This window comes from Lampris incognitus, chromosome 3 (genome assembly GCF_029633865.1).
Source record: "Lampris incognitus isolate fLamInc1 chromosome 3, fLamInc1.hap2, whole genome shotgun sequence".
NCBI classification, from domain to species: Eukaryota; Metazoa; Chordata; class Actinopteri; order Lampriformes; family Lampridae; genus Lampris; species Lampris incognitus.
In genome coordinates, this window is record NC_079213.1 from 55,803,896 (window position 1) to 55,819,023 (window position 15,128).

A 15,128-nucleotide genomic window follows, 5' to 3' on the forward strand; every position below is an offset into this window, starting at 1 on the left:
CTTGTCCCTCCCTCCCTCTTGCTATATACCCCTATACTTCTACCTCTGTCTTGTCCCTCCCTACCTCTTGCTATTTACCCCTATACTTCTACCTCTGTCTTGTCCCTCCCTCCCTCTTGCTATTTACCCCTATACTTCTAGCTCTGTCTTGTCCCTCCCTCCCTCTTGCTATATACCCCTATACTTCTACCTCTGTCTTGTCCCTCCCTCCCTCTTGCTATATACCCCTACACTTCTACCTCTGTCTTGTCCCTCCCTCCCTCTTGCTATATACCCCTATACTTCTACCTCTGTCTTGTCCCTCCCTCCCTCTTGCTATATACCCCTATACTTCTACCTCGGTCTTGTCCCTCCCTCCCTCTTGCTATATACCCCTATACTTCTACTTCTGTCTTGTCCCTCCCTCCCTCTTGTTATATAACCTTATACTTCTACCTTGGTCTTGTCCCTCCCTCCCTCTTGCTATTTACCCCTATACGTCTACCTCTGTGTTGTCCCTCCCTCTTGTTATATAACCTTATACTTCTACCTCTGTCTTGTCCCTCCCTCCCTCTTGCTATATACCCCTATACTTCTACCTCTGTCTTGTCCCTCCCTCCCTCTTGCTATTTACCCCTATACGTCTACCTCTGTCTTGTCCCTCCCTCCCTCTTGTTATATAACCTTATACTTCTACCTCTGTCTTGTCCCTCCCTCCCTCCCTCTTGCTATATACCCCTATACTTCTACCTCTGTCTTGTCCCTCCCTCCCTCTTGCTATTTACCCCTATACTTCTACCTCTGTCTTGTCCCTCCCTCCCTCTTGTTATATACCCCTATACGTCTACCTCTGTCTTGTCCCTCCCTCCCTCTTGCTATTTACCCCTATACTTCTACCTCGGTCTTGTCCCTCCCTCCCTCTTACTATTTACCCCTATACTTCTACCTCGGTCGTGTCCCCCCTCCCTCTTGCTATATACCCCTATACTTCTACTTCTCTGTCTGCCTTTGACCTCTGACATATTTCTTCCCTACCAACCAGGAAGCCATCATAACGGGTCTGCTTCCAGAGACCACTTACTCTGTGACTGTGGCAGCCTATACCACCAAGGGGGATGGAGCACGCAGCAAAGCCAAGGTGTCCACCACAGCAGGAGCAGGTGAGTCTGTGTGTGTTTCTTGGTGGTTGACCAACAGGCAAAATAGTACTAACAATGATTTAATTTAAATATCAGAATGGAAATCTAAATTACACATTATTTGAGTAGATTGTTTCATTAGCCACATGACCAAGGCCGGTGGAATTTGTTTTAGGTACACATTGAACTGTGCAGCAGAATACATACATCGACAACAACAGACACTCCACATATTATCACGGACAGTACAGCTACACAATAACAGAAATAAACACGTCACGCATAACAGTCAGGTGGATGGAGGTGTTTATGGCAGTGGTGTGTGAGGAGGGACTACAAGAAGGAATTCAGAGTCCTGGTGGCTAGGGGAAAACTGTCTGTGAAGTGTTTAGTCTTAGTGGACGGTGACCTGTAGCGCCTCCCTGAGGGAAGGAGCTGGAAGAGGTGATGAGCAGCATGTGAGGGGTCGGAGATTATCTTTGCTGCTTTACAGTCTTTTTAGTATGTAAAGATTCATCTGAGGGGAGTGGGCTGCCTGTGGTTTGGACGCCTTGTTGACAATCCACTGCAGTTTTTTCCTCCGTGTTTGACTGTCTGTGCCACCGTACCATACTGTAATACTGTAGTACTGTAATACTGTACTACTGTAATACTGTAATAGAAGATGTTATGATGACTCGATAATGGCTGAGTAAAACAGAACCAGAAGTTGATGTTTGATCTGGTATTTTTAAGCTGCCTAAGAAAGTAAAGTCATGTTGATCTATAGCAGTGATGTGTTCAGTGTTCACTTTCCACGTCAGATTGTTGCTGATGTATGTTCCAAGGAACTTAAAAGAGTGGGTGGTGGTGATGGGGTCTCTGTTCATTTGTATGGGTGTTTTGGGATTCGGCATGCATGGGAAGTCAATGATGAGTTCTTGGGTTTGGGCTGTATTAAGCGGACGTTAAACAGTGCACTAGTTGTTAAGATCATATTCAGGGCTCAGCTGCACCAGGTGTACATTTTTGGTTTGGATCCTTGCATGAAAGTTTTTCTAATGAGCCTCTGTTTTGAAAAAAATTCTGTAAAATAAATAATGTCGGCCTCTTGGTAATGTAGCAGTCTATTCTGTTGCCTACCGACATGGGGGTTGCCTGTTCGAATCGGGCGGGCGTCCCTACAGACACAATTGGCCGTGTCTGTAGGTGGGAAGCCAGATGTGGGTGTGTGTCCTGGTCGCTGCACTAGCGCCCCCTCTGGTCGGTCGGGGCGCCTGTTCAGGGGGGAGGGGGAACCGGGGAGAATAGCGTGATCCTCCCACCTGCTACGTCCCCCTGGTGAAATTCCTCACTGTCGGGTGAAAAGAAGCGGCTGGCGACTCCACATGTATGAGAGGAGGCATGTAGTAGTCTGCAGCCCTCTCCAGATCGGCAGAGGGGGTGGAGCAGCGACCGAGACAGCTTGGAAGAGTGGGGGAATTGGTCGGGTACAAATGAGAAGAAAAAAGGGGGGAAATCCAATCAATAATGTTGCATTGTGCAAGACCCAGCGGTTGTCTCAAGTTGTCTCAAACTGTTTCTGGGGCCCCTGAAAAGAAGTGATAATGAAAGTAAATTTCATTCATCCAGCACGTTTCTCACAAAACTGTGGAATACTTAACACTGGATTAAATATAACAGCTGTGTTAGCTATGCACTGAATGCTGAATTTATGTTTGATGTAATCACTCAGATTGCTGAAGTTTTACTTAAGTCAACGTTTTAAAAAGAGAACATTTTAATCACCTGCTTTTGCTTAAGTAGGTATAGGAATACTTATACATCTCTTTTCACCTCATTCAGTGCCCAGCAAGCCCACCATGATGATCAGCACAACAATTGGGAACACTGCCCTGATCCAGTGGCAGCCCCCGAAGGAAATGGTGGGGCAGCATGTGGGATATCAACTGCAATACAAGAGAGCAGAGGAGGAGGCCTTTGCCGTCAAAGACTTCAAGCAGACAGATGACCACTTCACTGTCACTGGCCTCCATAAAGGTGCTGTCTACATATTCAAACTGTGTGCCAAAAATCGTGCAGGCAACGGGGAGGAATATGTAAAGGAGATCACTACACCAGATGATGTTCCCAGCAGTTACCCCCAGAATCTGAGCGTAGTGGGCCTGACAACCACATCCACCAAGCTGGCCTGGGATCCACCTCCTCTGGCTGAAAGGAATGGGAAGATCGTCCTGTACGTCGTGGTGTACCGAGACATCAATAGCCAACAAAACAAAACCAACAGCACCACAGACACCCACATGACCATCCAGGGCTTACAGCCTGACACCACCTATGACATCCGGGTACGGGCTTTCACCAGCAAGGGTGGAGGACCTATCAGCCCCAGTATCCAAAGCAGGACCATGTCCACATCCATGCCAGGTGAGAACATAGAAGTGTTCATGTACTAATGAGTCCATGTTCCTCTCCTGTCACTCTTACACCCTACACACATCTTTGAAGTAATAGAATAAGATCCTGTTAGATAGCATACTGTAGTTTATCTAATAAGCAGCTGTTGGTGAATCTGAAGATGTAGATAATTTAACATTTGTTCCTGGAAAGGAAAATAATTGTTAGCATCTTAGCAATAATGATTAACAAATCCCCATGAACATTTTTTTAAACTGGGTTTATTTTCAATTTTCAAACACAAACCAATCAAACAATGGACCCACGACTACGGACCCCCCCCACCCCCGACTAAATCAAAATCCCCCACCTCACTCTCATCCCACCTGGCATGCCACTCAAAACAACGTGTATTGAATTAAACCATCACAAAAACTAACAACGTAAACAAGTAACAACCATAAATTAAAGTAACAAAACAAAAGGGGAAACATTAACCAAAAAAAATAAATAAATGAGCAAAAGGGAAAAGGAGAAAACTAGAGATAATATTGACATTAAGAATGTAAGCCCATCAACCCTGGCCACCAACAACCATCTAACTCCTCCACAAAGTCAAAAAAGGGCTTCCATGTCAAATGGAATTTGGGTATAGTTCCACTCATGGCATATTTGATCTTTTCTAATTTCAGTGACTGTATAACTTCTGCAACCCAACGTGTGAAAGTAGGAGGGGACGCCTCCTTCCATTTGAACAGTATCAATCTCCTAGCTAATAGAGTGGAGTAGGACAACAGGTTTGCCTGAGTAGCATTTAAATATAAACCAGCTGGAACGACCCCAAAGATGGCAGTCAGAGGAGAAGGTTCAAGTGGAAAAATAAAAAAGCGGCCAAGGCCTCAAAGATGGAATGCCAGAACTGAGTTAGTTTTGGGCAGGACCAGAACATATGTAAGAGACTGGCAGTGGCTTGTTTGAACCTCTCACATCATCAATAAATGTCCTCCAAAGTGACTATTCCATTCCAAACGCTCCATCAGAAATACAGGGGACAAAAGACTGATTGTTTGTAATAGGGGCACCAATAGGGATACCTTTAAATTTGAAAGCCTGTCTAAATTGTTTCCAAATCTTAATAAACCTACATATGATAGGGTTATCAGTGCATTTGGATATAGGGTGAGCCCAAGGGTGTGCTGAGCAGAGAAGAGAGTACAAAGATACATGAGAAACAGATGACATCTCAAAGGCTAACAAACATGGAATTTCAGTGCCTGTGAACTTAGACTGCCAAAAGGACACTACCCATACATTACAGGACCAGTAATACTGCTGAAAACTTGGTAAGGCCATTCCACCAGCTTCATGGGGTTTTTGAAGGACCGCTTTGTGTATCCGAGGAATTTTTCCAGTACAAATAAATGAAATAAATGTATCTAGCGAAAAGAAGAATGTCTTTTTAATATGAACTGGTATAGATTGAAAGTAGTATAAAAATGTGGGTGAGATATTCATTTTAACTGCATTAATATGACCTTCAAAAGATAAAGGGAGCCCAGACCAGCGTTCCAGATCAAGTTTAGTACAGCCTAGCAGAGTTAGAAAGTTGCGTTTAAAAGGATCATTATATCTCCGTGTTGCAACAGTGCAACTAAATTTGTTAGGTGACATCTTGAACAGAAGGGAGCTACGCAGACATTTATCTGCCACGGAGTTAAATTACGTTTCCGTTATTAATCTCCTTGGAGAATTTCAGTTACTGCACATTAACCCATCCTAGCTGTGATCTGTCAAACATGTGAAGCAGTAGGCTGCTGCCGTGATGCTGCACCCGGGGACCAACTCCAATTCTTTTCCCATTGCCTTGGTCAGGGGCATAGACAGGAGTATAAACCCTAAGATACATGTTTTGATGGTTGGGAAAACCGTAGCACCCTTAGAAAACCCACCACAGATACGGAGAGAACATGCAAACACCACACAGAGGATGACCTGGAATGACCCCCAAGGTTGGACAACCCCGGGATTCGAACCCAGGATCTTCTTGCTGTGAGGCAACAGCGCTAACCACTGGGCCATCGTGCCGCCCATAATTGGGGTTAATTGGGGTTAGTTCCCTTTTATGTAAGTTGAGTTTATATCCAGGAAAAATTCCAAAATCCTTCAATAATGTAAAGCTCTTAGGGATCTCTTTGTATCTGACCCCTTAACCTGCAAGGTTAAGTGGGTTAAGGGGTCAGATACAAAAACCAACAGGTCTTCAGCAAAAAGTGATACCATGTGTCCCTGATCTCTATGAATACCATGGATCTTGTAGTCCTTACGCAGGGCTATGGCCAGAGGTTCCTTTGCTATTGCAAAGAGCAGGGGGCTTAAAGGGCATACTTATCTAGTTCCTTTGTGTAACTGGAAAGAGGCAGAAATTATATCATTTGTATGTATTGAGGCTTTCAGGGACAAGTACAATGATCTGACAGCACTGAAACCAAATTTTCGCAAAGTAAGAAAAAGGTAGTCCCACTCCACCCAGTCAAGAGCTTTTTCCCTGTCAAATGATAACACCATCCAGGGGTCTGAGAAGGCTTAGAATAAAGAATGTTGAAAAGCTGATGAAGATTTTTTTAAAAAGTGCTTGTTTTTGACAAATCCAGTCTGGTCTGGGGAAATTATAACTGAAAGCACTGTTTCTAAATGGTGAGCTAAGGTTTTAGCCAATATATTCACATCAGTATTAAGTAGTGAGATAGGTCGGTAAGATGCAAAATCAAGAGGGTTCTTACCATTTTTGAGCAGTATAGAAATTGATGGAGGGATAGAGTGAGCGTTGAATGATTCACCAAACATTTCGTCCAAAAGTGGCGAAAGAAGCTTGGAAAATTTCTTGTAAAATTGGGTTGGGAAACCATCTGGCCCCAGAGACTTGTCACTCTGCATGGTTCCAATTGCTTGCATTATTTCAGTTTCAGAGATGGGCTCCCCGAGTCTATCTGTAATATTCACATCAACGGAGGGGATCTCAAGTTCTTAGAAAAAAGAATCCATTAATTACAGATCTTCTGGGGGGTCGGAAGCATAAAGTTTTGAATAAAAATTATGAAATGTATCATTTATTTCATCATGGTCAGTAGTGACTATACCCGAGGGAGTACGAATTTCTACTATGGTTTGACATGCTTGGCGAAGCTGATTTGCAAGCATTCTACCGGATTTCTCCCCCATTCATAATTATTGGAGTGTGAGTTGACAAAACTTCAAATTCTGTTTTTTTAGTGAAAGACATTTTTTGTGTAAGACCGGGCGATTAGGAAGTGGCACAAGTTCTATCACATTCCAGGATTTCGTCCTGTAAGGCATTAATATGTGGCATTTTACATTTTCGGGCATAGGTAGAGTAAGACATAATTTGACCCCTCATAAAAGCTTTTATTGTCTCCCATAAAATTGTTCTGGATATGTCTCCAGTTCGATTTATTTCAAGAAATAATTTGACTAGACAGAAATGTGATGAAAGCTTTGTCAGAAAGTAGGGGAGACTTAAAGCGCCACAGTCGGCAAGATAAGGGTTGGTTTAGTAAAGTTAGCTCAAGAGTCAATGGGGCGTGGTCTGAGATTATGACAGCCTGATTACTGCATTTTCGAACCAATGAGAGCAGTTTATTATCTAGTAAAAAGTAATCAATCCGAGGGTAAGTCTTCTGAACATGGGAAAAAATGAATAGTCACGAGCTGTGGGATTTAGAAAACGCCAAACACCCAAAACTCCATTGGAGATTAGAAATTTATCAATAATACAACATTTAGAAAGAGGGGCAGGTTTTGATGAGCTACAATCAAGAGTAGTGGACAGGACACGGTTTAAGTCCCCACCAACGATAAGACTGTATGTATTGACGTCAGGTAAGCGGGATAAAAAAAAATCCTTACAGAATTGCGCATTATCCCAATTGGGAGCTTATATGTTGGCTAGAATAACCAGACTATAATATATCTGACCAGTGACAATTATGTAATGACCTCTTGCATCAACCCCCTGCATCAACTTTTGAGACTGAAAACAGGATATTTTTGTTAATCAATATAGCGGCCCCTCTGGATTTGAATTGAAATCTCGAGTGGAATAAATGCCCTACCCAACCACAGCGAAGCCCAACTTGGTGTGAGTCACGAGGTGTTTCCTGGAGAAATGCAATCTGAGTGTTGAGGTGTTTAAGATGAGTCAGAATCTTTTTTCCTTTTCATAGGCAGGTTGAGGCCTTTCACATTCCAGCTGGTTCAGGTGACCGACCTACTCATACCACACCCTGGTCCAGATGTTAGTGACATTTTATGTCACTGCAGGAGATAATGGACATGAACATCTATTAACAAAGTTGGAGAGAGAGATACAGTCAGTATGGCAAATGATGGGGGACATATTTACCATCAGTCAACGAGTAAAAGAAAGATAGACCGCCGAGATGACTAAAAAGTAAAAAAGGAGGGAAAAAAAAGAAAAAGAAAAAAAGGGGGTGCAAAAACACTGTGACACCCACATCCTAACACCCACATCCCCAGATCCCTCTTTCCCTAACTCTCATCCTACATCCAACCCCAACAGGGGCATGCATGCTATCAAGAAGCCTTAACAAACAAGCAAAGTTGAGTCCTGCCAAGTGGACATATGAAATTTGAATTTAATTATTTTAAATGATTGCATCTATATAGCGCTTTTCTAGCTGCAATAGGCGCTCAAAGCGCTTTACAACTGATGAATGCTTCACATTCACCCATGCACACCAGCCAGCTCATTGGGGGCTGTTAGGGCTTAGCTGTCTTGTTCAAGGACACCAACATTTTCGCAAGGAGAAGCTGAGGCTTGAAAAATAAAAATAAAAATGTCGGCACTTGGGGACATTAGTGAACCATTTCAGTGGGAGGAAAACAAGAAAATGACAGTTACGGTATATTCAGGCAGTGATGGCTTGTCTCATATCCCCCCGTTCGGATGAAAAGTGGGGATATGATTGGCAAGAAGTGTTTCACCGAATGATTATCGAGATTAAATCCTCCTAAATAATAGCAAAACATTAACCAACAGAACTGAATCAGTCATTTCTTATATAATTCATCCAGGCCAAACAGGCTTTATCAAAGGCAGGCACTCCTCCTGCAATATGTACCATTTATTTAGTCTCATCAGCATATCCCAGAGGAGTAACCTATAGATTCTGAGAAAACGTTTGATAGAGTTAACTGGACATTGAATGCTGTAACAGACTTGGAAAAGGTACAGGATGATCTGACAAATACTAAGAGGAAGATGACAGGTATAACAAATACACAAGGGGACTAATGACTAACATGGAACAGCTGGTAAGGTGCAGGTGGAGCGAGGGAAGCAGAGTGGTGGACTACCTGAATCTACTACTACTTTCGGCTGCTCCTGTTAGGGGTCGCCACAGCGGAGCATCCATTTCCATCTCTTCCTGTCCTCTGCATCTTCCTCTGTCACACCAGCCACCTGCATGTCCTCCCTCACCACATCCATAAACCTCCTCTTTGGCCTTCCTCTTCTCCTCTTCCCTGGCAGCTCCATATTCAGCATCCTTCTCCCAATATACCCAGCATCTCTCCTCCACACATGTCCAAGCCATCTCAGTCTTGTCTCTCTTGCTTTGTCTCCAAACTGTCCAACCTGAGCTGTCCCTCTAATATACTCGTTCCTAATCCTGTCCTTCTTCATCACTCCCAGTGAAAATCTTATCATCTTCATCTCTGCCACCTCCAGCTCCACCTCCTGTCTTTTCATCAGTGCCACTGTCTCCAAACCATACAACATAGCTGGTCTCACTACCATCTTGTAAACCTTCCCTTTAACTCTTGCTGGTACCCTTCTGTCACAAATCACTCCTGACACTCTTCTCCACCCACTCCACCCTGCCTGCACTCTCTTCTTCACCTCTCTTCTGTACTCCCTGTTACTTTGGACAGTTGACCCCAAGTATTTAAAGTCATACACCTTCATCACCTCTACTCCTTAAATCCTGGTGGACTACCTGAATGCAGAGCTAAGATGGTTGGCAGGGTTTCAGACAGACAGATAGATAGATAGATAGATAGATAGATAGATAGATAGATAGATAGATAGATAGATAGATAGATAGATAGATAGATAGATAGATAGATAGATAGATAGATAGATAGATAGATAGATAGATAGATAGATAGATAGATAGATAGATAGATAGATAGATAGATAGATATGAGTTTGTTCTGTTAAGCAGTAGTTGCCATGGTGAAGAAACCAAATTGAGATTCATGCCCAAAATCAAAACGGTCCATTGAGCACTTCTTGTCTCTGTCTCATGCCTTTATTGCTCAGTTTTGAAATGGCCAGGATTCAAATAAATTGGTTTTAGATACTACAATTTACAGCAATTTTGAGCTTTTGTAAGGTGTGGGTAACATAAAGCTTTACCCACCAGGCCTTGTTCCGACATTTATTTGGGCCCGGGCTTACTTTCCCATTCTTCGTCAACTTCTTAAGTCAGGGATCCTCTTAGCTGTCATTCTGAACAGAATCCAAAGGATATGGATCATATATTATTTTCCCTTGGCTCTTGGTTGTTCTTTAGAATTCACGAAAAACTTTGGTGTGAAAGCCGTGATGAAAACCTCCGTCTTGTTGACTTGGGAAGTGCCAGAAACCTACACATCTCAAGTGCCTTTTAAGGTAAGGTCTCACCACGCATCCATCCTGGGAGCAGCATTATTACATTGTTATTAAGGAAATAATGCTAATTTAAGGGATCAAAGAACTACGACTAATTTTTGATTACACAAAAACTCAACAGACAACTATATAAGACAAAAGATTACCATTGAGACTGATTTTGTGGGATTGTAAAGCATATCATTTACCATGGGCCTCCTAACACTAGGTAGTGTATTTTCATCCTCTATGGTGCTTTACCAGTTTGGCCATTAGCAGGGATACATAACCTGAAACTGGTTGTCATTTGAGAAAAATCTGAGGGTAAAATTAAATTTTGGGGGGGATTCCCCCCCCCTTTCCCCCCCGATTGTACTGGGCCAATTACCTCACTCCTCCAAGCTGCCCTGGTCACTGCTCCACCCCCTCTGCCGATCCGGGGAGGGCTGAAGACTACCATATGTCTCCTCCGATACATGTGGAGTCACCAGCTACTTCTTGTCACCTGACAGTGAGGAGTTTCACCAGGGGGATGTAGCGCGTGGGAGGATCACGCTATTCCCCCCCAAACGGGCGCCCCGACTGACCAGAGGAGGCGCTATTGCAGCGACCAGGACACACACCCCCATCCGGCTTCCCACCCGCAGACACGGCCAAATGTATCTGTAGGGACGCCCAACCAAGCTGGAGGTAACACAGGGATTCGAACCAACGATCCCCGTGTTGGTAGGCAACAGAACAGACCGCCACACTACCTGGACACCACAGATTGACTAGAACAGGGGTCAGGAACCTTTTTGACTGGGAGAGCCATAAAAGCCAAATATTTCTAAATATATTTCATTGAGAGCCATATAGTATTTTTAACGTATAATAAATGAAATATGTCTTACTTTTAATGCGACTTCTGGTGCTGCGTGGCGTATCGAAGTGCCGCTTTATATGTGACCGTTTCATCGATGCAATGTTATCATTGCATATTAGACATACCGCAGATCCTGCTCTCTCCACAAATGCAGATTCCGCTGCGCACGCAGCCTGGAATGCACGGTAACCACCGTCTGTTTTTCTTTTCGCCCTCTTTTCCCTTACAAGGGTTGAAGCGGATAAACTAGTTGGCTATCTGATCAAATTGATTTCTTCACCTTTACAATGACCCGGACATGCTCGCGAGCCATTGGTTCCCGACCCGACCCACGGGTGACCCGTGACCCGTGAAATTTATCTTCAAAACTAATTTCTGTTTACTTTAAAATGACACAGTATTATTAAGAAATATCACAAGTATTTTAAAATCAGTTCCAAACTGATTTTTTTTTCAACTCAAAATTGTCTGGGAGCCATATGCCGTCACCGGAAGAGCCATATATGGCTCGCGAGCCATAGGTTCCCGACCGCTGGACTAGAATGTCAATCTGTGATTTGGGTTGAAAGGATAGGTTGTTGGTTTTTATACTTACAGCTACAGTTCAGAAGAGTTAGATGCGAACAGTGCTCATTTTATTATACATTTGATTACTGGCATATCAGAGACCATAGATAGCTCATGAATATCCAGATCCTAAAAACTTTTGCACTTGCTTATTTTGATGGTTACACGACTTTCCTGGAATAAAATCTGATAGCACGTAGCATTTTACATCTTCACCACAGCAGTCAAATGTGGAAGTATAATGCAGGTAGTGGTGAATTTGAAAAGGGAACAAAGTTGTGACTCTGTTGACAAACAGGTATGGAAGAGCAATCTGGTCGAAGACCTTTACTCCATCCTCAACTTCTACAATGTGTGTGGTGGTGGGGAAGGTGCTGACACAACAGCACCAGCAGCAGTGTTTCATTTCCAATAAAACATGAATATGGGCGTCCGGGTAGCATAGCGGCCTACCAACACGGGGATCGCTGGTTCGAATCCCCGTGTTACCTCCAGCTTGGTCGGGCAACCCTACAGACACAGTTGGCCATGTCTGCGGGTGGGAAGCCGGATGTGGGTATGTGTTCTGGTCGCTGCACTAGCGCCTCCTCTGGTTGGTCAGGGGAATGGGGGGAAATAGCGTGAGCCTCCCACGCACTACGTCCCCCCGGTGAAACTCCTCACTGTCAGGTGAAAAGACGTGGCTGGTGACTCCAGATGTATGGGAGGAGACATGTGGTAGTCTGCAGCCCTCCCCGGATCGGCAGAGGGGGTGGAGCAGTGACGGCTTGGAAGAGTGGGGTAATTGGCCGGATACAATTGGAGAGTAAAGGGGGGGGGGCGGATTGCTTAAGCTTTGTGGCATTTACCAGTATCACAGTGGATGTCAGTAAGTTAAACAAAAAGGAAAACGTTCAAGAGTGTAGCATTAAGAATCAAACATTATTTTCATATTTATCACAATTGTATTGAAAATAAAAGCTGCAGGCAGCAGATGGCACTGAAGATATTAGGGGTTTGTGATGTAAATGCACATTTTCTTTTTATACCCTACATAAAATTCAGTTAATGATTATTTCTTTTTAATTTCAATGCATTTTTTTCTCAACAGAAATAAAAATTTCAGCTTAAAAATTAATCAATATCCAAGACATTGAATTCAGTCCCTCGTCGTACAAGCGTGTAGAACAGCAGCTGTCTTGATGTGTTTTTATTTGCATTTTAAACACTTGATATATGCTACCATCCAGAAAAACTTGGATAAAGTGAAAAAAGTAGAACTTTTATTTCTAAGTACCAGCACCATTGCCATCAGGCATGAAGGAAAGCAAAGGATAAAGCAACGGTGCCAAGATAGTTAGGTCAGTAAAAATATTCCTGACTTATCAAATGGAGATGGATTGAGGATGCCGAAATAGTGCCAGGAAACTAAAATACGCAGGGCAAAAAATTCCTTAAATAAGACGTTTCCCACCGTCACCCCTGTGTGCAGATCCTGTACAACCAGCAGAGTGTGGCGGTCCAGGGCCACCTGAGGAGGAAGCTGATCACGCAGCTGCAGCCGGACACAGACTACTCCTTTGTGCTGATGAGCCGGGGCAACAGCGCCGGCGGCCTCCAGCAGCAGGTGTCGATCCACACGGCTCCCGACCTGCTTAAGACAAAACCTGCACGCTCTCAGCATGACCCTGAGGAGGGGGGCAAGGTCACCATCACCCTGCCCAGGGTCCCCACCAGCGTCCCAGTCAGGTCCATGGACTCTCATACATATTATAAGACAGATAAGTTTACATGCTTTTGGAGGACAAGTCTGTGGAAACCTAGGGTGTTAAATGAAATCATGAGGTAAAATGGAAAGAAATGCGTTACCCGAAGTCTAGTAATATAGTTTGGGTCGTGTGTCCGTTGATGCAGGATGCTTTCCTGCTGCTGCAGTGTTTGGATGATGCAGAAGTTCTGATGAGGTCAGGCCTGAATATGTTGAGTTTAATGTCATAACGTTTCTCTAGGCTACCACCTGGTACCCATGACCCAATTCCAATGTTTTGCTCACATATGGCACAGACCAGATATGTATTGTGAGTGTGTAACCAGGACAACACATGGAATAGAGTATTTCAGATCTTATTTTGACCTCATTCATATGTGGAAATAGAAAGGAATCTGATATGTAAGCACACATATTGCATCATCCGCACCTCATTTAGTTTCAAGTGTTTGTTCCTTTTAAGTTCCCACCTGTGAGAAAGCCATCATAAAGAAGTAAGGAGCTGGGGATGAAACAGGAAAAGAAAAAGAACATGAGAGCCGACAACCCTGACGAGTCCTTTTCATCAGCTTGTAAATTACAGCCAGAACTGACAGCAGTCTTCCAGCCAGAGGCTTTGAGGACATGACTGTGGGGCCATGAATGTAAAAAGGAAGAACTCTTGAGCAGAGGGTCAGCTTTTATGGTAGACAATAGCTGTGTGTGTGTTTGTGTGTGCGTGTGTGTGTACGTTTTAGTTGTCTGTGGACATGTTCTAGTGCACGGTGGGTGACATAGTTGTGTGTCTGGCTTTGCATGTGACACAGGTGGTTCTACATAGTTGTGGTCCCTGTGACCCCGGCTAATCTGCAGAGGTGGGACAACCCTGAGGACATGGACATAGATGAGGTGAGTCAAAGTATGTAAGCACTGTTAGCTGATCTGGAGAATCTGCCTTGGAGCAGGTTGGTTAATACGCAGTACCGACATGTCCTCGTTCCCAGCTCGCCAGACACAGCTGCTTGGTCAGTGGCCTCACACTTCAAACTATGATGTTCAAGGTGCCCCTTTATTGTCAGTTTTGCTGGTGCAGGACTATTCAGTAGATGTCGGTGGTGTAGTGTTCCAGTCAAAAAAACAAAACCTTCACCAGAATAAAATGTTGGCGTTGCTGCAAACCACAGATGTGTTAATGAGCCAGAAACGCTGTAATGACCACGAATGACTAGACTTGCTAGCCCTTGTCCAACGGGTCGGACCCTTTAGTTGGCTGGTTAATGTAGTCACCCGAGGTGCGGGAGACCCGCGTTCGTGTCCTGGTTTCGGCGGTTCCTGACTGCCCCCTGACGTTTCATATCAACATTGTAATTTATAGCCAATGTTGGTGGCATGTGCATCCACGTCACGTGACTGTCAGATTTCTGTCTGACAAGAAAAAAATGGTTGACATAGTTTTTATTCTCAGTGTAAAATGTCATACGTTAAGATAGTTTCGGCATTAAAATGCAGTTTGATAGTATTTCCAGAGTGAGGTGCATTTTATTTGCATCCTCTTTGCTCAGTGGATGTGTATCATCTTTAGTTTGTTATTCCAGAGATTCTTTCAGGCCGCACCAGAAAGTTGTTCGCATGCAGCGTTCCTGACATGAACACAGTCCCGACACGTGTTTCTGCAGTAGCTGCTAAAATATCCTAAACAATCATTATTTATATGGTTTTAAAATATCCTAAACCATCAACATTCATATTGTTTTAAAATATCATAAACCATCAACATTTATATGG

General features: G+C 43.7%; 1 protein-coding gene across 1 annotated transcript in view; it reads left to right on the forward strand.

Moving 5' to 3' along the window:
- Positions 1 to 15,128, forward strand: part of ptprfa (protein tyrosine phosphatase receptor type Fa) — a 360,408-nt gene that overhangs the window by 245,716 nt on the left and 99,564 nt on the right. The window contains exons 13-17 of the mRNA XM_056277009.1: positions 1,022 to 1,139; positions 2,943 to 3,524; positions 10,109 to 10,206; positions 13,089 to 13,345; positions 14,171 to 14,252. Coding sequence (XP_056132984.1) covers positions 1,022 to 1,139; positions 2,943 to 3,524; positions 10,109 to 10,206; positions 13,089 to 13,345; positions 14,171 to 14,252 — 1,137 coding nt within the window. The remainder of the gene's footprint in view (positions 1 to 1,021; positions 1,140 to 2,942; positions 3,525 to 10,108; positions 10,207 to 13,088; positions 13,346 to 14,170; positions 14,253 to 15,128) is intronic.